Consider the following 19,052-nt stretch of genomic DNA (forward strand, 5'->3'; position numbering starts at 1 on the left):
GGTCTCCAAAGCCTTGAACCTTGGTAAGAAAAAATGCGATACTGCTCGCCAAGTTAGCAACAAACAGGTTGCAAGAAAAAGGATGCAGAGTCACGTTAGCATGCCGATACCGGTTTAGGGACACAGAGAAATAAGTAGGACTCCTTGAAGTATATCCAAAGGTCTAAATCCACATTTTGGAGGAAACAATACACCACGTGTCCCGTCAAAAAGGGACGCCCGGCCGGGGAAGCGTTATCTTCAGGATCCTGGTCTACCTGTTCCTCTCGCATGGCCTGCGACTTTTTGCTCTTGCTCTGCCGGTAGTACTCCATGATCATCATGGCGGCGTAGATTTTGCCCACCGTCAAGTCTGTGGCTGCTGAGAAAATGACAAGTTACCCTGGAAGATTAGACCCGAGTGAGATGGGACCCTGAGCCGTGGGGGAGGGGTATGGTAGTGGGACACGAAACACATCAAAAAGTTCACAAGGTGGCGCCGTCAGAGAGTGAGCGTCGTCCGGTTTCACGGGGAATGACGTCGACTTCTTGGCCCTTTCCAGGGTAATATCTTCTTATTTGAACTAAAACTTTGACATCAAAATGTCTCAAGGGGCTGTCTCGAAACAACAATAGCGCAGCCCTGAGTATCGGCAAATACGGATGTTGATCCGATATACCGGCAGAAATCATTCATACTTTTATTATTTTTAGTGTGGAACTTTAGAAATGGTTTGATCACGTTAATTGAGAAGAATGGTGGCACTGAAAAACACTAACCTATTTATTATTACCCATCTTTATGCGGTCTGAATTTGAGAGCACCCAGCATGGACGAATAGAACAGACAAGTCATTGTTTTGTCTGCTCGCGGAAAACAAACATCCTAATCTACGATTTGACTCCCTCGAATGGCCTTGACGCTGTGGAAACAGGACCAGGTTGTTCTGAAAAACACCCCCGAGGACACCTCAATGATGGACGCTTTTGACCTCCCTCCTTCCTCAACGACACCTGTAGTCGAACTTTTGCAGATTGGCCTCAGTCTATAAAAAAACATTATATCATCACACCCAAGACAATTGGGCACAAACGCACACACACCCCGTTCCCCCACCCCCACGCCTTCACCACCGCTTGTTTCCCCTCGGGGTGATGGACGGCGGGCAGCGCTTCATAGCAGCAGTCGACCTCCAGGGTCCCAACTCCCCGCCCCTCTGTTGCGAGTTTGTCGTGATTAAATGTAACGTGTTTATGTGTGCATGGCATGGAGGTTTTCTCCCACTCCAGACTCGGCCCAGTCTAGATTGTATTTTTTTAACTCATCTTTTTCCCCAGCGTTTTACCTTTTTCCCAATTTTACGGGGTGCCTCGTGGCGACCCGTCAGCGTTCCTGTTCTGTAACCCTGTACACTGTTTGTTTGTCTAATCTTGAATGGGTTTGTGCTGAAAACAAAGTTCCGTTGTGCAATGACAATAAAGACCTATCTATCTCTGATCTGATCTTTAAGTTGAAGTGGGGTGGTAAGTGTTATTATTTTTTATATATATATATATATATATATATATATATATATATATATTTTTTTTTTTTTGGCGACACCTAGTGGCCACAATATTTCATGAAGTTAAGCTTTATTTAGCTCTGCATGCATTTTAAAGTGTTGCTACTCAGCAAAAAAAAACTATTTAGAAAATACCATTCTTTCTCTAATTATCGCTCGTTTCCAATCAACACCTTCTTTGTGCTTTAGACCAGCGTTTCTTAACCATAGGGCCAATGGGCCGCCAAAAAATATTTGTTTCTCAGCGGTACGCAGTTGTAATACATTTTTTCCGCCACCTGTGGCAGTAATGACAAAAGCAAATAAACAGAAGAAGTTTCTTCAGCGCAAAAATTACGACTAAAGTGGTGAAGCTGTATTTCCCTCCGCACTGTTTAGCTAAGAAACAAATATATCATTGTTACTTATTAATAATTTAGTTAGAATACTGCATAATTGTATATTTCATTGATATTTATATTTGTAATCAGCCTGACCAGAGTGGATGGCCCAAGTGGGCCTTGTTATCTAATCTCCTGTCGCCTTTATTAGCAGCAGCCGGGATGAGAGACGTTGTTGGAGTTGGAGTGAGAGCCAGAGCGAGAGAGACACGGACTCGGGAAGAAAGACTTTGTTCTGGAAAGCAAAAGAATGTCTGACATTTATGAAAATAAATCAGTGTTATATCCTGAATCCCGGACTCTCCTGGCAGTGTGTGGTGGTCCGCGGAACCCACTGGAGGGCAACCTCCACAGTGACTAAATGAAACGGAAGTCAGCTCACTCTCTGCCGCGCCACGCAAACACATCTTGACAACACAACTATTTACACGATAAAGCCGTTGGTCTTTTCACAGGCAGATGTTTGGAACATTTTATCAACACGGCATCTACGGCTATCATGCTTCAAGTGCATTTCTAGTTTTGTGCGGGCGAGCTAGCCAGCTCACTTTGAAACACGGGCGCACACCTCTGGTTCTTGTAGTCCCCAGAGTTTGGATGACGACACAAAAACATCAAAATATCAGGGAAAAAAACAAAAAACAAAAACTATTTTTTTGCTTCAAAGTGGCCTGGCTACACAACCTGCAGCCGATTCCAAACAATACACCGTATGGCAAACAGTTGTGCTCATAAGTTTACATACCCTGGGAGAATTTATGATTTCTTGGCCATTCTTCAGAGAATATGAATGATAACACAAAAACTTTTCTTCCACTCATGCTTAATGGTTGTGTGAAGCTATTTATTGGCAAACAACTGTATTTACTCTTTTTAAATAAAAATGACAAAAGAAAGTACTCAAATGACCCTGATCAAAAGTTTACATACCCCAGTGACTTTGATCTGATAACATGCACAAAAGTTGACACAAACAGGTTTGAATGGCTAATCAAGGTTCCAATCCTCACCTGTGACATGTTTGTTTGTAATTAACGTGTGTGTATAAAAGGTCAGTGAGTTTCTGGGCTTCTGACAGACAATTGCATCTTTCATCCAGTGCTGCACACATGTTTCTGGATCCTGAGTCATGGGGAAGGCAAAAGAATTGTCAAAGGATCTTGCGAGAAAAGGTAATTGAGCTGCACAAAACAGGAAAGGGGTATAAAAAGATATCCAAGGAATTGAGAATGCCAATCAGCAGTGTTCAAACGCTGATTAAGAAGTAGAAAATGAGGGATTCAGGTCGACCAGCAAAGATTTCAGGCATAACTGCCAGGAAAATTGTTTGAGATGCAAAGAAAAATCCACAAATAACTTCAGCTGAAATACAGGACTCTCTGAAAAATTGTGGTGTGGCTGTTTCAAGAAGCACAATAAGGAGGCACTTGAAGAAAAATGGGCTGCATGGTCGAGTGGCCAGAAGAAAGCCATTCCTGCGCAAATGTCACAAAGTATCCCGCTTACATTACGCCAAACAACACAGAGACAAGCCTCAAAACTTCTGGAACAAAGTCATTTGGAGTGATGACTTTCTTCATTCATATTCTCAGAAGAATGGCCAAGAAATCATACATTCTCCCAGGGTATGTAAATTTATAAGCACAACTGTATTTAGCAGTTCCATAACATTACAACTAAGAAGAAGTGGTCACTTCCATGCACTTCAGGCAGCCAATCAGAGAGACATGCATGGTCTGCTCGTCATACTTCTCTTTCCTGGATCGGTCTACTGTAGTGAAAAGACTTCTATAGAGGATCTTCTATAGTTGGCACCCCCTGATAGCAGGATGTGGTCCTGGTGGGTCTACTTTGTGAATAGTGTTCTCTGCATCGAGGACTTTAGTCTGTGTTCAGTCACACTTGGGGCCTGATCTGCTAAGATCCAGTCCAAAGTTAACCGTCACCTGGCGGCCGTATTTTTAAACGGGCTGTGCGCATTCCTGACATCGTTAGCTCCGACCTGGCCTGTTTCGTGATGTTGCGGAACATGCAGCAAACAATTTTTTTTTTCTGGTCGAGAATCAGCACCTCCAAGTCCGAGTCCATGGTTCTCGCCCGGAAAAGGCGAGAACCTTTTGTGAAATATATATATTTCAGTTTCAGTCTTGATAAATCACAATGAGAGCGCAATTTTTTTAATATTTGCATCTCTTCCTTGTTTGCTATAATTTTTATAGGTATCCATCTGTCAGTAGTGACGATGGGTTGCGCCTGGGGGAGTTCTTCCTCCCACCGTCGAAGATGGCACCAATCGGGTGGAACTTAAAGAAGAACATTATCACCAGACCTATGTAAGCGTCAATATATACCTTGATGTTGCAGAAAAAAGACCATATATTTTTTTAACCGATTTCCGAACTCTAAATGGGTGAATTTTGCCGAATTAAACGCCTTTCTAATATGTGACGTCGCATCGGGAAGCAATCCGCCATTTTCTCAAACACCGAGTCAAATCAGCTCTGTTATTTTCCGTTTTTTCGACTGTTTTCCGTACCTTGGAGACATCATGCCTCGTCGGTGTGTTGTCGGAGGGTGTAACAACAAGAACAGGGACGGATTCAAGTTGCACCAGTGGCCCAAAGATGCGAAAGTGGCAAGAAATAGGACGTTTGTTCCGCACACTTTACCGACGAAAACTATGCTACGACAGAGACGGCAAGAATGTGTGGATATCCTGCGACACTCGAAGCAGATGCATTTCCAACGATAAAGTCAAAGAAATCTGCCGCCAGACCCCCATTGAATCTGCCGGAGTGTGTGAGCAATTCAGGGACAAAGGACCTCGGTAGCACGGCAAGCAATGGCGGCAGTTTGTTCCCGCAGACGAGCGAGCTAAACCCCCTATCGACCCTAGCTTCCCTGGCCTGCTGACATCAACTCCAAAACTGGACAGATCAGCTTTCAGGAAAAGAGCGCAGATGAGGGTATGTCTACAGAATATATTAATTGATGAAAATTGGGCTGTCTGCACTCTCAAAGTGCATGTTGTTGCCAAATGTATTTCATATGCTGTATACCTAGTTCATAGTTGTTAGTTTCCTTTAATGCCAAACAAACACATACCAATCGTTGGTTAGAAGGCGATCGCCGAATTCGTCCTCGCTTTCTCCCGTGTCGTTGGCTGTCGTGTCGTTTTCGTCGGTTTCGCTTGCATACGGTTCAAACCGATATGACTCAATAGCTTCAGTTTCTTCTTCAATTTCGTTTTCGCTACCTGCCTCCACACTACAACCATCCGTTTCAATACATGCGTAATCTGTTGAATCGCTTAAGCCGCTGAAATCCGAGTCTGAATCCGAGCTAATGTCGCTATAGCTTGCTGTTCTTTCCGCCATATTTATTTGTGTTGGCTTCACTATGTGACGTCACAGGAAAATGGACGGTAGAGATGTGCGGATAGGCGATTATTTCATCCGCAACCGCATCACAAAAGTCGTCAACCATCCGCCATCCACCTGATCTAACATTTAATCAAAACCGCACCCGCCCGTTGTTATATATCTAATATAGACGATGCAAGGCATTAGTGAGGTTATAAAGCTTTTGCCTGTTAAAGAAAGGAGACTGATCCAATGCAGCAGAGACATTCGCGTGCCACGCTGTCACGGCCCAGACGCACACCAGTGCGCAATCATCTGGGAGCCGCGCTGAGCGCACCTCCAAGCGCATGGAGGTGCGATGTCCCTCGCACCCGCGGCGGCTCCACCCGGGATCGCGCCCGAGGCTTCAGCGCGCACCGCGGTGGCCCTCCTACTCGTCGCGGCCTAGCCCTCGCGGCTCTCGCTGCCGGTGACGGCCGGGTATGGGCCCGACGCTCAAGCGCCATCCATTTTCAGGGCTAGTTGATTCGGCAGGTGGGTTGTTACACACTCCTTAGCGGGTTCCGACTTCCATGGCCACCGCCCTGCTGTCTATATCAACCAACACCTTTTCTGGGGTCTGATGAGCGTCGGCATCGGGCGCCTTAACCCGGCGTTCGGTTCATCCCGCAGCGCCAGTTCTGCTTACCAAAAGTGGCCCACTCGGCTCACCAGGGTGAGCCCTACCCCTTTCGTGAGCGCACTGCGCGCGGAGTGACCCCTGTTACGCGCCCCCGGCAACGGGGGTGGCGGGCAGGTAAGCTGCGCGGGCGAAGTGTGCAGAGTGACCCCTGTTACGAGCCCCCGGCCACGGGGTGGCGGGCAGGTAAGCTGCTTACCTGCTGCGCGTGACGCCGGCCGCGGACGAGGCGGGGTGTCGGTGCGGTGGTGACCCTGGATGTGCGTAGGGCCCTTCTCGCGGGTCACCTCAGCTACGGCTCCCGGTGGGGCCCTCTCGGGGGAAGGGGCCTCGGTCCCGGACCCCGGCAGGGCGTACCTTCTCCGCTCCGTAAAAGTGTCCATCTCTTTTTTTTTTTCTTCTTCTGTTGTGGCATATGCTGCAGGTGCCTGCTCGTTTTTCGTATGTGGGTAACAACATTTAACTATGTATATATATTTCCGAATTGTTTTAACTGCCACCCGCCTGAATCTATTTAAAATCTAATTTTTTTTTTATTTCAACCGCCCGACCCGACCCGCGGATAAAATCTAATTTTTTTTAATTTCAACCGCCCGACCCGCGGATAATCCGCGGACTCCGCGGTTGTGTCCGCAAACCGCGCATCTCTAATGGACGGGTGTTTATAACGATGGTTAAAATCAGGCACTTTGAAGCTTTTTTTAGGGATATTGCGTGATGGGTAAAATTTTGAAAAAAACTTCGAAAAATATAATAAGCCACTGGGAACTGATTTTTAATGGTTTTAACAATTCTGAAATTGTGATAATGTTCCCCTTTAAGACTGCCAGCTTCCGTGTTGTTTCCTCCGTTTAGGGGGGAGGATGGAGTGACCTCTCCGTGGCGCAAGCCTGGGCAGAAAGTATGGAGATCCTGGGTTGCCCAGTCATCGAGATCCCCCTCTCGGCCGTGACGATGTGGCCCAGAGGAAAGCAAGGCAATACATCTGGTATCGGCTTGGCTGCAGGAGCTGCCGGCAGGGGGTCAGCAATGACACCCAGCCGCCTCAGGGGCTCCACTTCTTATTTTCTGTCTGGGTTTACTCCCTTAGCCTTTCCTTCTCTCAAAGGTACCACAAGGCAGCGGGTGGGGGGTAGGGGCGATGACGACTATTTGACCCATAGGTGGGGCAGCACCTCCAAGTCCGAGTCCATGGTTCTCTCCCGGAAAAGGGTGGAGTGCCATCTACGGGTTGGGGAGGAGATCTTGCCCCAAGTGGAGGAGTTAAAGTACCTCGGAGTCTTGTTCACGAGTGAGGGAAGAGTGGATCGTGAGATCGACAGGCGGATCGGTGCGGCGTCTTCAGTAATGCGGACGCTGTATCGATCCGTTGTGGTGAAGAAGGAGCTGAGCCGGAAGGCAAAGCTCTCGATTTACCGGTCGATCTACGTTCCCATCCTCACCTATGGTCATGAGCTTTGGGTCATGACCGAAAGGACAAGATCACGGGTACAAGCGGCCGAAATGAGTTTCCTCCGCCGAGTGGCGGGGCTCTCCCTTAGAGATAGGGTGAGAAGCTCTGTCATTCGGGGGGAGCTCAAAGTAAAGCCGCTGCTCCTCCACATCGAGAGGAGCCAGATGAGGTGGTTCGGGCATCTGGTCAGGATGCCACCCGAACGCCTCCCTAGGAAGGTGTTTCGGGCACGTCCGACCGGTAGGAGGCCACGGGGAAGACCCAGGACACGCTGGGAAGACTATCTCTCCCGGCTGGCCTGGGAACGCCTCGGGATCCCCCGGGAGGAGCTGGACGAAGTGGCTGGGGAGAGGGAAGTCTGGGCTTCCCTGCTTAAGCTGCTGCCCCCGCGACCCGACCTCGGATAAGCGGAAGAAGATCGATGGATGGGGCAGTGGTTGGCAGATGCCAGGGCGTGTCCACACACCGGTGGGCCTGCACACCTCGCCTCTGGGGCCCACTGCTGCTCCGAGATCCCCTACAGTTTAGCCTGAGACCGCGAGGTCCCAGTTACCGTGTGTGGCCGCTATAATAATCAGCATATATTCTGCATATTCATGAAGACAAACTCTGCAAATGGACTGCGTGAACTAATTTGATCATTTAAGAGACGCAATCCTAAGCGCACAAGCTTAGTAGACCAGGCCCTTTATCGACTGAACATCTTCATATTAATTATTTCATGTATGAGTGTTCTGAAACTGGACCGAAAATACTGTCTACTGTTTGAGTCATTGTTGCTCATTCTGAGACATGAGTCCAAACTAACTTCAGCATGGGCACCTTTGTCAGAACATCCCATGCTGTGTGTGTACTGTGTGTACTGTGAGTTGGTGTGGGTGTTGTAGCCTGATCAGGGGGCGCGAGGCCGTGAGTGACACTGGCTGGCAGAAGCTGTCCTCTTGGTGAGTTGGTGATCGGACATACCGTTGCACAAACACCGCCGCGGTTCTCCTGCAACTTACCCTTGTGAGGCGTCACCAGCAGGTCCAGCGTCTTCTGCGACAAGTTGGGCCAGATGGCCATCATCTCCTTCCGAAGCTCGGCGTCCATTTGTTGCTTATCCGCACCACCTGGAAGGGGGGGGCGGGAGGGGAGTTCCAGAGACCGTGAGGCGTTCTTGCACGTTTGTAAGTAAAGGGGGGGAACGAGTACATCGACAGAAAGATACCAAAAGTACAGTATTTCCCGGACTATAGAGCGCACCGGTTTTTAAGCCGCACCCACAAAATTTAAAAACTTTTTTTTTTTAATGATCATTTTCCGTATATTAGCCGCACCGGACTATAAGCCGCAATTTTTTACGTTGTGAAGTTGGTTATTTACACAGACATACTTTGTAAATGTTTATTTACATACCTTAATTGTTCTCAAACGGTGTCTGTAACACGGCAGTAAAACGGCTGATCAAAAAAAACAGAAGTCATCTGCGCAAGCTAGATCTCCAATCAGCTAAACGGACTCAATAACTCCACAGTGGAGTTTTGATGAATTTGCCGAGGAAATTGTGAAACTGAAACAATACAAAAACAATGCCGTTGTAAGTTAATAATACTAACACAGACACATTTTAGCTAATGCTAACGACGCCAGCTTGTTTACTGGGTGGCACATACAAATGTGCATGAAAACACTCCTACTGACATCACACATGGGACGGTTTAGTAAGTAATAATTGTTGTAGTTATATTGTAAAACTTACAAACGTTGCTTGGAGTGATGAGTGAAGAACCCATATGAGTAGCTATGGATGACTAGAAGACGGAACGACACTTCGACTTCCGGTTGAAAGAAGAACTGCCGATACGCGTGAGCGGAACTGAAATGCTTGAATGTCCAGGGAGAGTGGAGTGTGTGGATGTTGAAACGGTTCGAATCGGATGAGAAATGTGGGATATGGAGAGATTTGTATAATTCCCATTCATTGTCAACGGAGAGAAAATTCAGGGAAATTCCAGGAAAACCGGGAATTTTGGGAAAGGGAAAATATGTTTTGCGTTCGATATATTGAAAGAGTAATGTGGATGGATCGTTGAAAGGGAATTTCCGGTAAATTTGGGAATTTCGGGAAAACTGGGAATTTTCTAAAATACCAGCACAATTGTCTTAGATTATATGAACGGGTTGGTGTTAGATTTTTTGGAATCGGTTGGAAAATGTTGACGTAGTAACACTTTGAATTGAGAATGGGTTTTTCGGAATTCCTGGAATTCGGGAAAACATGAAATTTGTACAAAAAAAAGGAATAAGAGCATTCGTTGTCCCAACTAAAAGGAATGTTTTGAAGGTGGAATGGTCAAAAACGGTTGAAAAATGTGGACTGTGAAAACTTTCCAGGGAGAGGTGAAAATAGGGCTTTGGAAAAATCGAAACTTCTGGGAATTCCTGGAATTTTTAAAAACATTTAACTTGATTGTCCAAGGTAAGGGGAGCGTGTGGATGGTGGAACGGTTCAAATCGGTTGATAAATGTGGGAGTTGTGCATGTTTGAAAATTGGCCCATTCATTTCCAATAGGCAAAATGTCCCGGAAAACCGGGAATTCTGGGTAATCCAGGATATTTTTAGGGGAACTCCTGATTCCCGGTCGAGACGAACGTTATGATACTTTAACGGTTCCAATCAGATGAAAACTGTGAGCTGTGGAGCGCGGCGGAATAATAACACAAAGATGATGTTTTGTTGTAGAACCTTAATGATCCATAGATGTGAAAGTGTCAGGACTTTTGGCTCCTACCCTTGGCGATCTTGATATCCAGCGCAGTCCTGATGAGCGCCATGAGGGTGGAGTTAAAGTGCACCGTGTTGTCGTCGGCCACTGGCAGGTCCATGCGAAGCAGCCTCTGTGGGGAGCCAGTCAGAATAACGGCGTGAGAGCAGGAGGCGCCCTGGCCGAGATGTTCCGGGGTGAGCCGATAAGGGCATAAGGGTGCGGTTGAGAGAGCTCCATAGACCAACCAAGTCCTCTTCTGCCAATTTGACCTCTAGTCACAGACTGCGGAGAAAGTTCCTGCAGATCACGTGACCGAGGAACCTTCTCATGTCAATAGCATTGGTGGATGCGCTTGCAAATGCAGAAGCATTTACTGGGAGGTGGAACACTGACTAGAAGTGCGTCTCCTGATGTCCCAGTGATACTCCACGACACAGCACAGCTAGCCGATGGGGGGGCGGAAAACAATCGGAGCCAAAAACGGCCTCCGGCCCAACCTGTGCCCATGTTCCCTGATGTGTGAATGCAGTGGCACATTCACACATCTCTGTTGTTCCACACAAAAGATGACGACAATCCAAGTAACACACAATAGTCTGCACAGACTGCAATTAAGATGAGGCTTAATTGGAGTCCTTTGGGGGACCGAAAGAGGTTGATGGGAGACCAAGAGCAGTATCACTGGTGGAATTCTGCTGCTTTTCAGGAGACAGCTGGTTTCTTTGCAACTCTGGCATGTTCTATAGAGCTCCCCCTACCTTCAAGGAGGTTCCCGGTCTATCTCGGGTAAATCTGATGGAGAAACTACGAGATAGAACGAGGTTGCTATCTGGTCCGTCCATCGGGTTTACCCGCGAACATGAGCGTTGGGCACTCACGATGGCGAGCACGGCAGTACGATGGCGGCTGACTTTGCGGGCATGCTCCGGGGCGTCATGCCGGGCAGCGGGCATCGGCCAACATCGACAGCCTCCGCGTCGCCCACGGCCATGCGACACGGCGTGCAAGGACGGCATGCAACAACCCCCCCACGGTAGACCACCCGACACAGAGCATGCAAGACCCTACTTCAACTAAACCCTCCCAGCCCACAAGTTCACACACAAGCAGCCGTGCATCCGCGCAAAGAGAGGATCCAAACGGATCCTAGAATAGTTAATTTCCAATCGTTGTTGGGTAGAAATATCAAGTCAAGATCTCTCTCAATGCCCAACGGCTGCAGTGTTTCAAGGAGTGTCAGAGTTAGAAAGGGGCAATCAAACCCTAAAAGAAGACTACAAAACCAAAAAAAATCATAAAGAGATGAGTGATGTTCTTTGTGTTTTTTCAGTTTTTGGACCAACCAGACCTTTATTTGCATGTTTTAGTTGAGTTACTGCAGGAAAGGGGTGGAGCAAAAAGGGGGTACACATGGTTGGGTGAACTAGGAGACTCCAAGCTTGGTCATGAGATGGTTACAGGTAGAGAAAGGGTGGCGATGAAGGCTTTAGTAAAAACACTGAAAGAGGAATAGGGAGGAAGAAGAAGAACGTGGGAGGGGCTTTAGGAGGACTGAAAACGACAGAACAAGACAAGAGCAAAAGGACGAGACTATAACGACACGGACAAAAGTTCCACGCTCCGGAAACCAAACAAGGGTCCACTCTTCCGACAGAGCTGATGCTGATCATGGAATTCTTCAAACTTGTCTGAGAGAGACCACGCTAACACTTGAAGTTACGGACTGCGGTAGAGGACTAAGGGGGAGGGGGCGGACCGTGAGGGCAAACCAACATCCTCGAAGAGACAGAAGAAGAAAAGTGGACGGGGGACGGACAGCCGGAGGGGGGGGATTCAACAGGACGATGAAGACAGAGGCCGATTGCGGACAGACGGACAGGAAGTAGACAGACGGTAGAGACAGAGGAGGAAGAAAAGGACAAAGGTGGCAGTGGAAGTCACCCAGATTCACAACTTTTAGAACCCGAATGGAACATAGTTCTTTTCTGTCTTGTTAAAATAGTAAAATACATTTCCAAAAACTACATTGGCCCTAATGCGCAAAACCGACTTTTCTTACTTATTGGTACCGGTTTTTGTGTATTTGGAATCTGCATAAGTCCTGAAAATGTGAAATCAAACCGTGGGAGTACGGCGGAGATATTTATCGAACAATCTTGCCTTCCATACTTCCGCCAAGAGAGCTGTGTGGAATTTGCCCGAAGTGTACCGTCAGCGGATTATCCATATATGGTATACATTTACCCAACATGCTTTGCGGCAATCCGCCATTGTAGTCCAACCACGTGGTCCATAAGTTCCTGCTTTTTAACTATCCTCTAGTTGTGGGGCAGACTGGCTCGTACATGCACATGTATCCTCTGCTATGGGAATGCTAAAAATTACAACAAAGACGGCGAGACAGACATCACACATGGGACGGGTTCAGTAAGTAAGAATTGTTTTAGTTGTATTGTAAAACTTACAAACATTGCTTGGAGTGATGAGTTAAGAATCCACACATGTAGAAACGCTATCGATGAATAGAAGACGGGACGGCACTTCTACTTCCGGTTGAAAGCAATGAACAGAAGGCCACTGCAGCAGCTGCAGTGAGCGAACTTGCCCCAAAGATGGCGCCACAGCACAAACAATAACACACCTTTTTAAGTGTCTTTGCTTATTTTTTTTTGGAATAAACAAAGACGGCGGGGGAGAAGACGCTGTCGAAGTGGAGGCACGTAAAATAAGACCGCCAGCAAAACGGCGCATTCCGAAAGAAAGCGTTTGTAAAACATCCATCCATCCATTTTCTACCGCTTATTCCCTACGGGGTCGCGGGAGCCTATCTCAGCTACAATCGGGCGGAAGGCGGTGTACACCCTGGACAAGTCGCCACCTCATCGCAGGGTCAACACAGATAGACAGACAACATACACACTCAAATTCACACACTAGGGCCAATTTAGAGTTGCCCGTTTGTAAAAAAAATCTATGTAAAACCACAAGGAATTGTCTCAAATGTAGAAACAAAATCATAAAATGACCCCTTTGAATGTTATTTTGGGATGTAAACGGACAAAAAAATGGATAATCGACAATTTTTGCGATTCTTTCGTTGTCTTCTTCTTGGTTTCTTTTCAAGTCAATCATTTTTTGGGGTCTCACACACTGTTCAGTTTAGACACACTTTATGGCAGTGTCTCTTAACCATAGGGCCGCAAAAAGAAATCTGTGTTTCTCAGCTTTTGGGCTGTGTTCAGTTGTAATACACTTTTCCACCACTTGTGGCAGTAATGACAATATCAAACAAACAGAAGAAGTCTGGCGCTTAAGTCAAGCGCAAAAAGTATGACTAAAGTGGTGAAGTTGTAATTTATTGACAGTTTATTTAGGACAATTATGTAAAGAAATGATTTATTATCACATTTAGTTAGAAAATATATATTTTTAATCATTTATTAAATTTTTTATTTAATTAATTAATCAATATTTATTTTTTTAAATCTATTTTAGCACTGTATATATTGAGTAGGATTTTTTTTATTTTTTAGATGACTAATTTAGTGTTAATATTTGAGCGGGTCCCGGGCCCCTCGGTAGTGCGTAAGTTGGCCCCAAAGTCCAAAAGGTTAAGAGACCCTGCTTTATGGCAGGAACACTACAGAACCGCCTCGTCACTTTTGGTATTTCTTCTTCCAATGGTAAAATTTTATATTAGCATTTGAGCTAATTTTGTTAGTTTAAACATAAAATTAATGGTTTTTGATACTTGGTCCTATCTTAGAAGTCTGCTAACTCATCCTACGTTAGCTTGCTAGCATTTTAGCTAATTTTGTGTCTAAACACCTAAAAATCATGGATTTTGATACCCTGCGCCATTTTATAAGTATGTTAACTTCTCCTAATTAAGCATGTTAATTTTACCATGCTAACATTAGCGTGCTTACGTGTTGTGCTGAATTTCTATTTTATTTTATGAAATTTAAACCTAAAAATCATAGCTGTAGATACTTGGTGCCATCTTAAAAGTATGCAAAACTCATCATATGTTAGCATGCTAATGTGTTATGCTACCATTTGCTATTTGCTTTCGTATGAACCTAAAAATCATGGACTTTGATACTCGGCACCATCTTAGAAGTATGTTAACGTCTCTTACGTTAGCATGCTAACGTTTGTATGCTAACAAAATCATGCTAACATTTTAGCTAATTTTGTTTATTTAAACATCAAAATCATGGTTTTTGATACTTGGTGCCATCTTGAAAGTATGCAAACTTATCCTGTTAGCATACTAATGTTTTATACTAGCATTTTTGCTATCTGCTTTCGTGTGAACCTAAAAATCATGGATTTTGATATCTGGCGCCATCGTAGAAGTATGCTAACTTCTTCTATTTAAGCATGCTAATTTCACCATGATAACTTAAAGGTTCTTACATTTTATGCTGAATTTTTCGCTTATTTTATGCAATTAAACATAAAAATCATGGCCATTTTGGTGCCATCTTAAAAGTATGCAACTTTCAGTCAACCCCGGTGTTAGAATAATTGTTTCTAAATTATCACAAAAACTGTGTTACATTTGAGGGCCCGGTGAGAAGACAAAAGCTGTCTTTGAAACCTACCAAGAAGAAGGCTTGTAAAACTCCACTGTGTAAGGGGGGAAAGCCACATGAAGGGTTTTCTGTGTTCTTTCATGTATGGTAATCAACAGAAATATATTGTTCTAACCCAAGGACTTCAAAGCGGAGAGATGGCAGGATCTGCCCAATTTCCAGACGACCTCTTTTTGAAGTATTTTACGAACTCTTTTTGAACTATTTTATGGACCTCTTTTTGAACTATTTTACAAACTCTTTTTGAACTATTTAATGAAACTATTTTTGAACTATTTTGTGCAACTCTTTTTGAACTATTCTACGGAACTCTTTTTGAACTATTTTACGGAACTCTTTTTGAACTATTTTACAAACTTTTTTCCTTTGGAAGCAGTGGTGGCCATAAAAAAGGAGGCGTGCAATCTTTTGGCAGAACGTAATGGCACTGTACAAGGGTACAGGTGTGCACATTTCTCCTCACTGAACCACATTGAATTCTGTCTCTGTTTGATTTTTTGCTTCTTGTCTTGTTTAATAGAACCTGACACCTGGGCCAGAGGTTCACAGCACAGATAGCAAGCCCATCAAAATTTCATTCTTCAATGAATATCATCCAAGTCTTCTTCTAAGGAATGTCCTTCACACTCACTTTCTTCACCACCATGCTTGGAAAAACAAAGTTAAGTCCATCTCTAGCTACAAGCTAGTGCTAGCGAGTAAGACCAGATGTTTTGGTCAAATCTTACGGAGTTCATGGTATCGTTCGCTACGCTTACTTGCAGTGGGGAGGCTAATAATCCAAATTTCTGCTTAAAAGCTGGGTCACTCGTATTCGGAGGTACAGCTGTATAATGTTACCTTACTTTGACTTTGTAGATGTTTACCTGCACTGTGTGAAAAGAAAAATCAGGCTCCGGCACTAAATGAAAGCTGACCCATACCTGCCAACTTTTGAAATCAGAAAAACCGAGTAGCCAGGGTCCAGGGGCCGCAGGCCCCGGTAGGTCCATGACAAAGTCCTGGTGGGGGGTTCAGGTTCGCCCCCCGACGCAAAATGATTATTAGCATTCAGACAGGTTAAAATGTTGCTAAAACCATCACTTTTCTATCAGTCACAGTGACTTTTCAAAACAAAAATATTACAGCAAAAATCATATGGGTTGATTGACATGTTTATTCTGTAAGCTAACTTCAATAGAATGAAATTATTTTGACAGTTAATGCCAGTTATCCTGTCAACCTTTCACAAGACTTCAATTTGCTAATTGAAAGTACAAACAGTATAAACACTTTTTACAGTAAACAAATGGTAAAACAGTACTAAACAATTCCATAAAAAAAAAAAATTGGTGTCATTATTAACTTTCTGTCCAAGCTTGTATAATCTACTGCCTTGTTCAATTGTAAAAAATATTCTGTGCCTAAAATTCACATTTCTATCACAATTATCATACTGTAAACATGGTAAGCTAACTTCATTAAAATTAATAGTCCCGTCAATAGCATGGAATTACAATTCAAATGTAGTTTTTCTGTAAGCCTTTCAAAAGAATTCAAAATATGAAAAATTAATGAAAATTAATTTAAGCCATCAGACACTTGAAAAGTGGCACATCACATCTCTAATGTAATCATTTTAACTTTTCAACAGAAATAGCACTGCAAAAATATTAAGGACATACTTCTGTATTTTGGTAGTTATGCTGTCAACATTTAACAAGATTTCTTCAACTTGGACTTGAAAGCATAAATAGTATAAACACTTTTAACAGTATAACAGTACTAAACAATTCCAATAGATAACATTGGTGTCATTACCTTTTTGTGGCTAAAATCCAACGGCAACGGCATTAGCAACGGCATTAGACTTGTGTTTTTTTGTCCCAACATGGTCTTTTACATCGCTAATTCCTCCGTGTCCGATCGAAAAATCTTGTCTGCACAAGGTGCAATTCGCGTAGTTTTCACCCTTTTTGGAACGGATAATTATTCCCGGATAGGCTTTTGAATATTCTTCACGGAATGACTGCAGTTTTCTTTTCGGTTTAAGACTCGTTTGCGATTTTTCTCCGGCTGATTCCATGATCGTTCGCTCGTTTGGAAACAAACGGTGCCTCGTGCTTGGCAGCGGTGCTATAAATAGCCTCGCGCATGGCATTCGGAATGGCTCGATAGGAAGTTACGGGAAGCAGTGTCGATTGTCATTGTTGTTACGCGATTTCGTGAATAAAACTTAAAAAAAAATTATTTTTTTTAATGAATGAAAAACCGTATTTTTTATCACTGCAACCGTAACCCGGAATAGGTTGATGAAAACCGTACTAATTACGGGAAAACCGGAGTAGTTGGCAGGTATGCTGACCTATTAGTCATCACCAGGCCCGGCCCTAACCAATCTGGCGCCCTAGGCAAGATTTTAGGTGGCGCCCCCCCACATCGGCAGTGAAGTGTATATACTCACAAGAAACCGAATAGCTTTGTCTTTGACCTTTTTTTTTTTTACTTACAACTATACCTAATATATAAAGGTGTGGACAAGTGACTATTACCTGCAGGGCAAATATAGCTAACCAGAAGGCAATAACAATGTAAACAAAAAACACCTGCTTAAAAGATCTAATACAAATGTCCCTGAGGAATGTAAGGTGGGAGTACTGTAATTACCTAACGTTACATTATTATTTTCCATAACAATTTAGCCCCCCTCCACAATATTAACCCGACGTTAAAACAGAACTAGCTATTTATTGATTAGCAATTGCCGAATCATGTAACATTAGCTTAATGCTAAAAAGCCAGGTTACTATCACATTCTGTAACAGACAAATCATTTCATGTAGGCTAACGTTACCTACCTGCTAACTCTGTCTTTTCTCGTTTCTACTCCTCTTCTTTTCTCTTTTTTTCTTCCCTGGGCACCTGACAGTTTTGGCCGTTTTGACATCTTGTGTTGATTTTTTTGATGTGGTGACGTCCAAAAAGAGTCATGATACGGGAAGGGAGGGGGCGCACCATAATATTTCTATTAAATAGGCTTTACTTTGCATTTTAATTAACGTGGGATTATTTTTTGTATTTAGAAATAATAATACCAACTTTTTTTTTCTTTTTTTTTTTTCTCCAACATTTGTGGCACTGGCGTGGCGCCCCCTGATGGACGGCGCCCTTAGCATTTGCCTATACAGCCTATGCCACGGGCCGGCCCTGGTCATCACTTTAAGATACGGACTGTCATGAATCTGGATGCCACTGAGAACGGAGTGAAAGACAAATGGGTGGACAATAACAAAGAAGATAAATACAGACAGCAGAAAGTGCAGAAAAGCAAAACCCGAAATGGTCACCCTGGTGGTCCGCGGGCACGAATTGAAGCCAACGACACTCAAGATTCCTCAAAAGACCAAAAACAACGAAAACCCAAAAAGATTCCTGGTTTTTATTGTCTTGTGTCAGCAAATGTTTGTGTGTGTGTGGGCGCGTGCACATGAGCGCTTCGGAGCCATCCACAGGAACCAGAAAAGCAGAGGACTGAAGACAGGCGGCCTTGCCGGTCCTTCTGTACCTGCATCGTCGGCAGAGTGACCGGTGCGTGCGGTTGTCTCAAATGTGTCAAATTCATAACTTTCAATCGCACATTGTTGTGTACTTTTATGGTTATGATGCAGCTCTGGTTGTGTGTCTCCGCACGTGTGTGTGTGTGTATGTGTGTGTGTGTGTGTAGGGGTGTGATGCGTCCGTGCAGGTTGCAGATGGACAGGCAAAGCCCCCCTCCTCCGCTCCCTCGCTCCTGCGGCCTGACGGCAGGCGAAATTAGGAAAAGTTGAAGAAAATAAAAAAATTAGGGTGGGTCCACTGTCACGTCACTGCACCACAGAAGCCACTCCCTCCCCCGCAGATTCGGAGAAAGGACAACGCGCACCAAGACCACCACCACCACAACCACCATAACAGACAGCGAGGAGGACACCGCTGGGACGGGGGTGGGGGGGAAGGGAGGGTGGGTGTAATGGGGGCGGGGTTAAAGGGGGAGGGACAGGAAGGTGGGGTGGAGCCGCAGGGGGCGGGTCTACCTTATAGGCCACCCGGGCCGGACACCTCTTCCCGAGGCCTAGCGGCGGACACATGTGTCTTAGCATCTGATACATGTCTGTGTAAGTGATCCGGCCGCTGGGGTGGCCACACACACACACACACACACACACACACACACACACACACACACAGTAACCAATCAACCGACAGACAGAACAAACCATGACAGAGGAAAGGAAATAAAGGATGAGGGGATGGGGGGAAACGT

At 44.9% G+C, this 19,052-nt stretch overlaps 1 protein-coding gene across 5 annotated transcripts in view; it reads right to left on the bottom strand.

The window, feature by feature from the left end:
- The window catches only part of LOC133621855 (voltage-dependent P/Q-type calcium channel subunit alpha-1A-like), a 267,315-nt gene that overhangs the window by 30,498 nt on the left and 217,765 nt on the right, over nucleotides 1-19,052 (bottom strand). For 4 of the 5 annotated variants that reach the window (XM_061984254.2, XM_061984253.1, XM_061984252.1 and 1 more), the window contains 3 exons: nucleotides 10,194-10,299; nucleotides 8,423-8,530; nucleotides 258-361 (listed from right to left, as the gene is read on the bottom strand). In XM_061984254.2, the coding sequence (XP_061840238.1) occupies nucleotides 258-361; nucleotides 8,423-8,530; nucleotides 10,194-10,299 (318 nt within the window). Of the gene's footprint in view, nucleotides 1-257; nucleotides 362-8,422; nucleotides 8,531-10,193; nucleotides 10,300-18,822; nucleotides 18,920-19,052 lie in introns of all 5 variants that reach the window. The other variant, XM_061984255.2, reaches the window with a different exon arrangement.

Source organism: Nerophis lumbriciformis, linkage group LG25 (genome assembly GCF_033978685.3).
Source record: "Nerophis lumbriciformis linkage group LG25, RoL_Nlum_v2.1, whole genome shotgun sequence".
Classification (NCBI taxonomy): Eukaryota; Metazoa; Chordata; class Actinopteri; order Syngnathiformes; family Syngnathidae; genus Nerophis; species Nerophis lumbriciformis.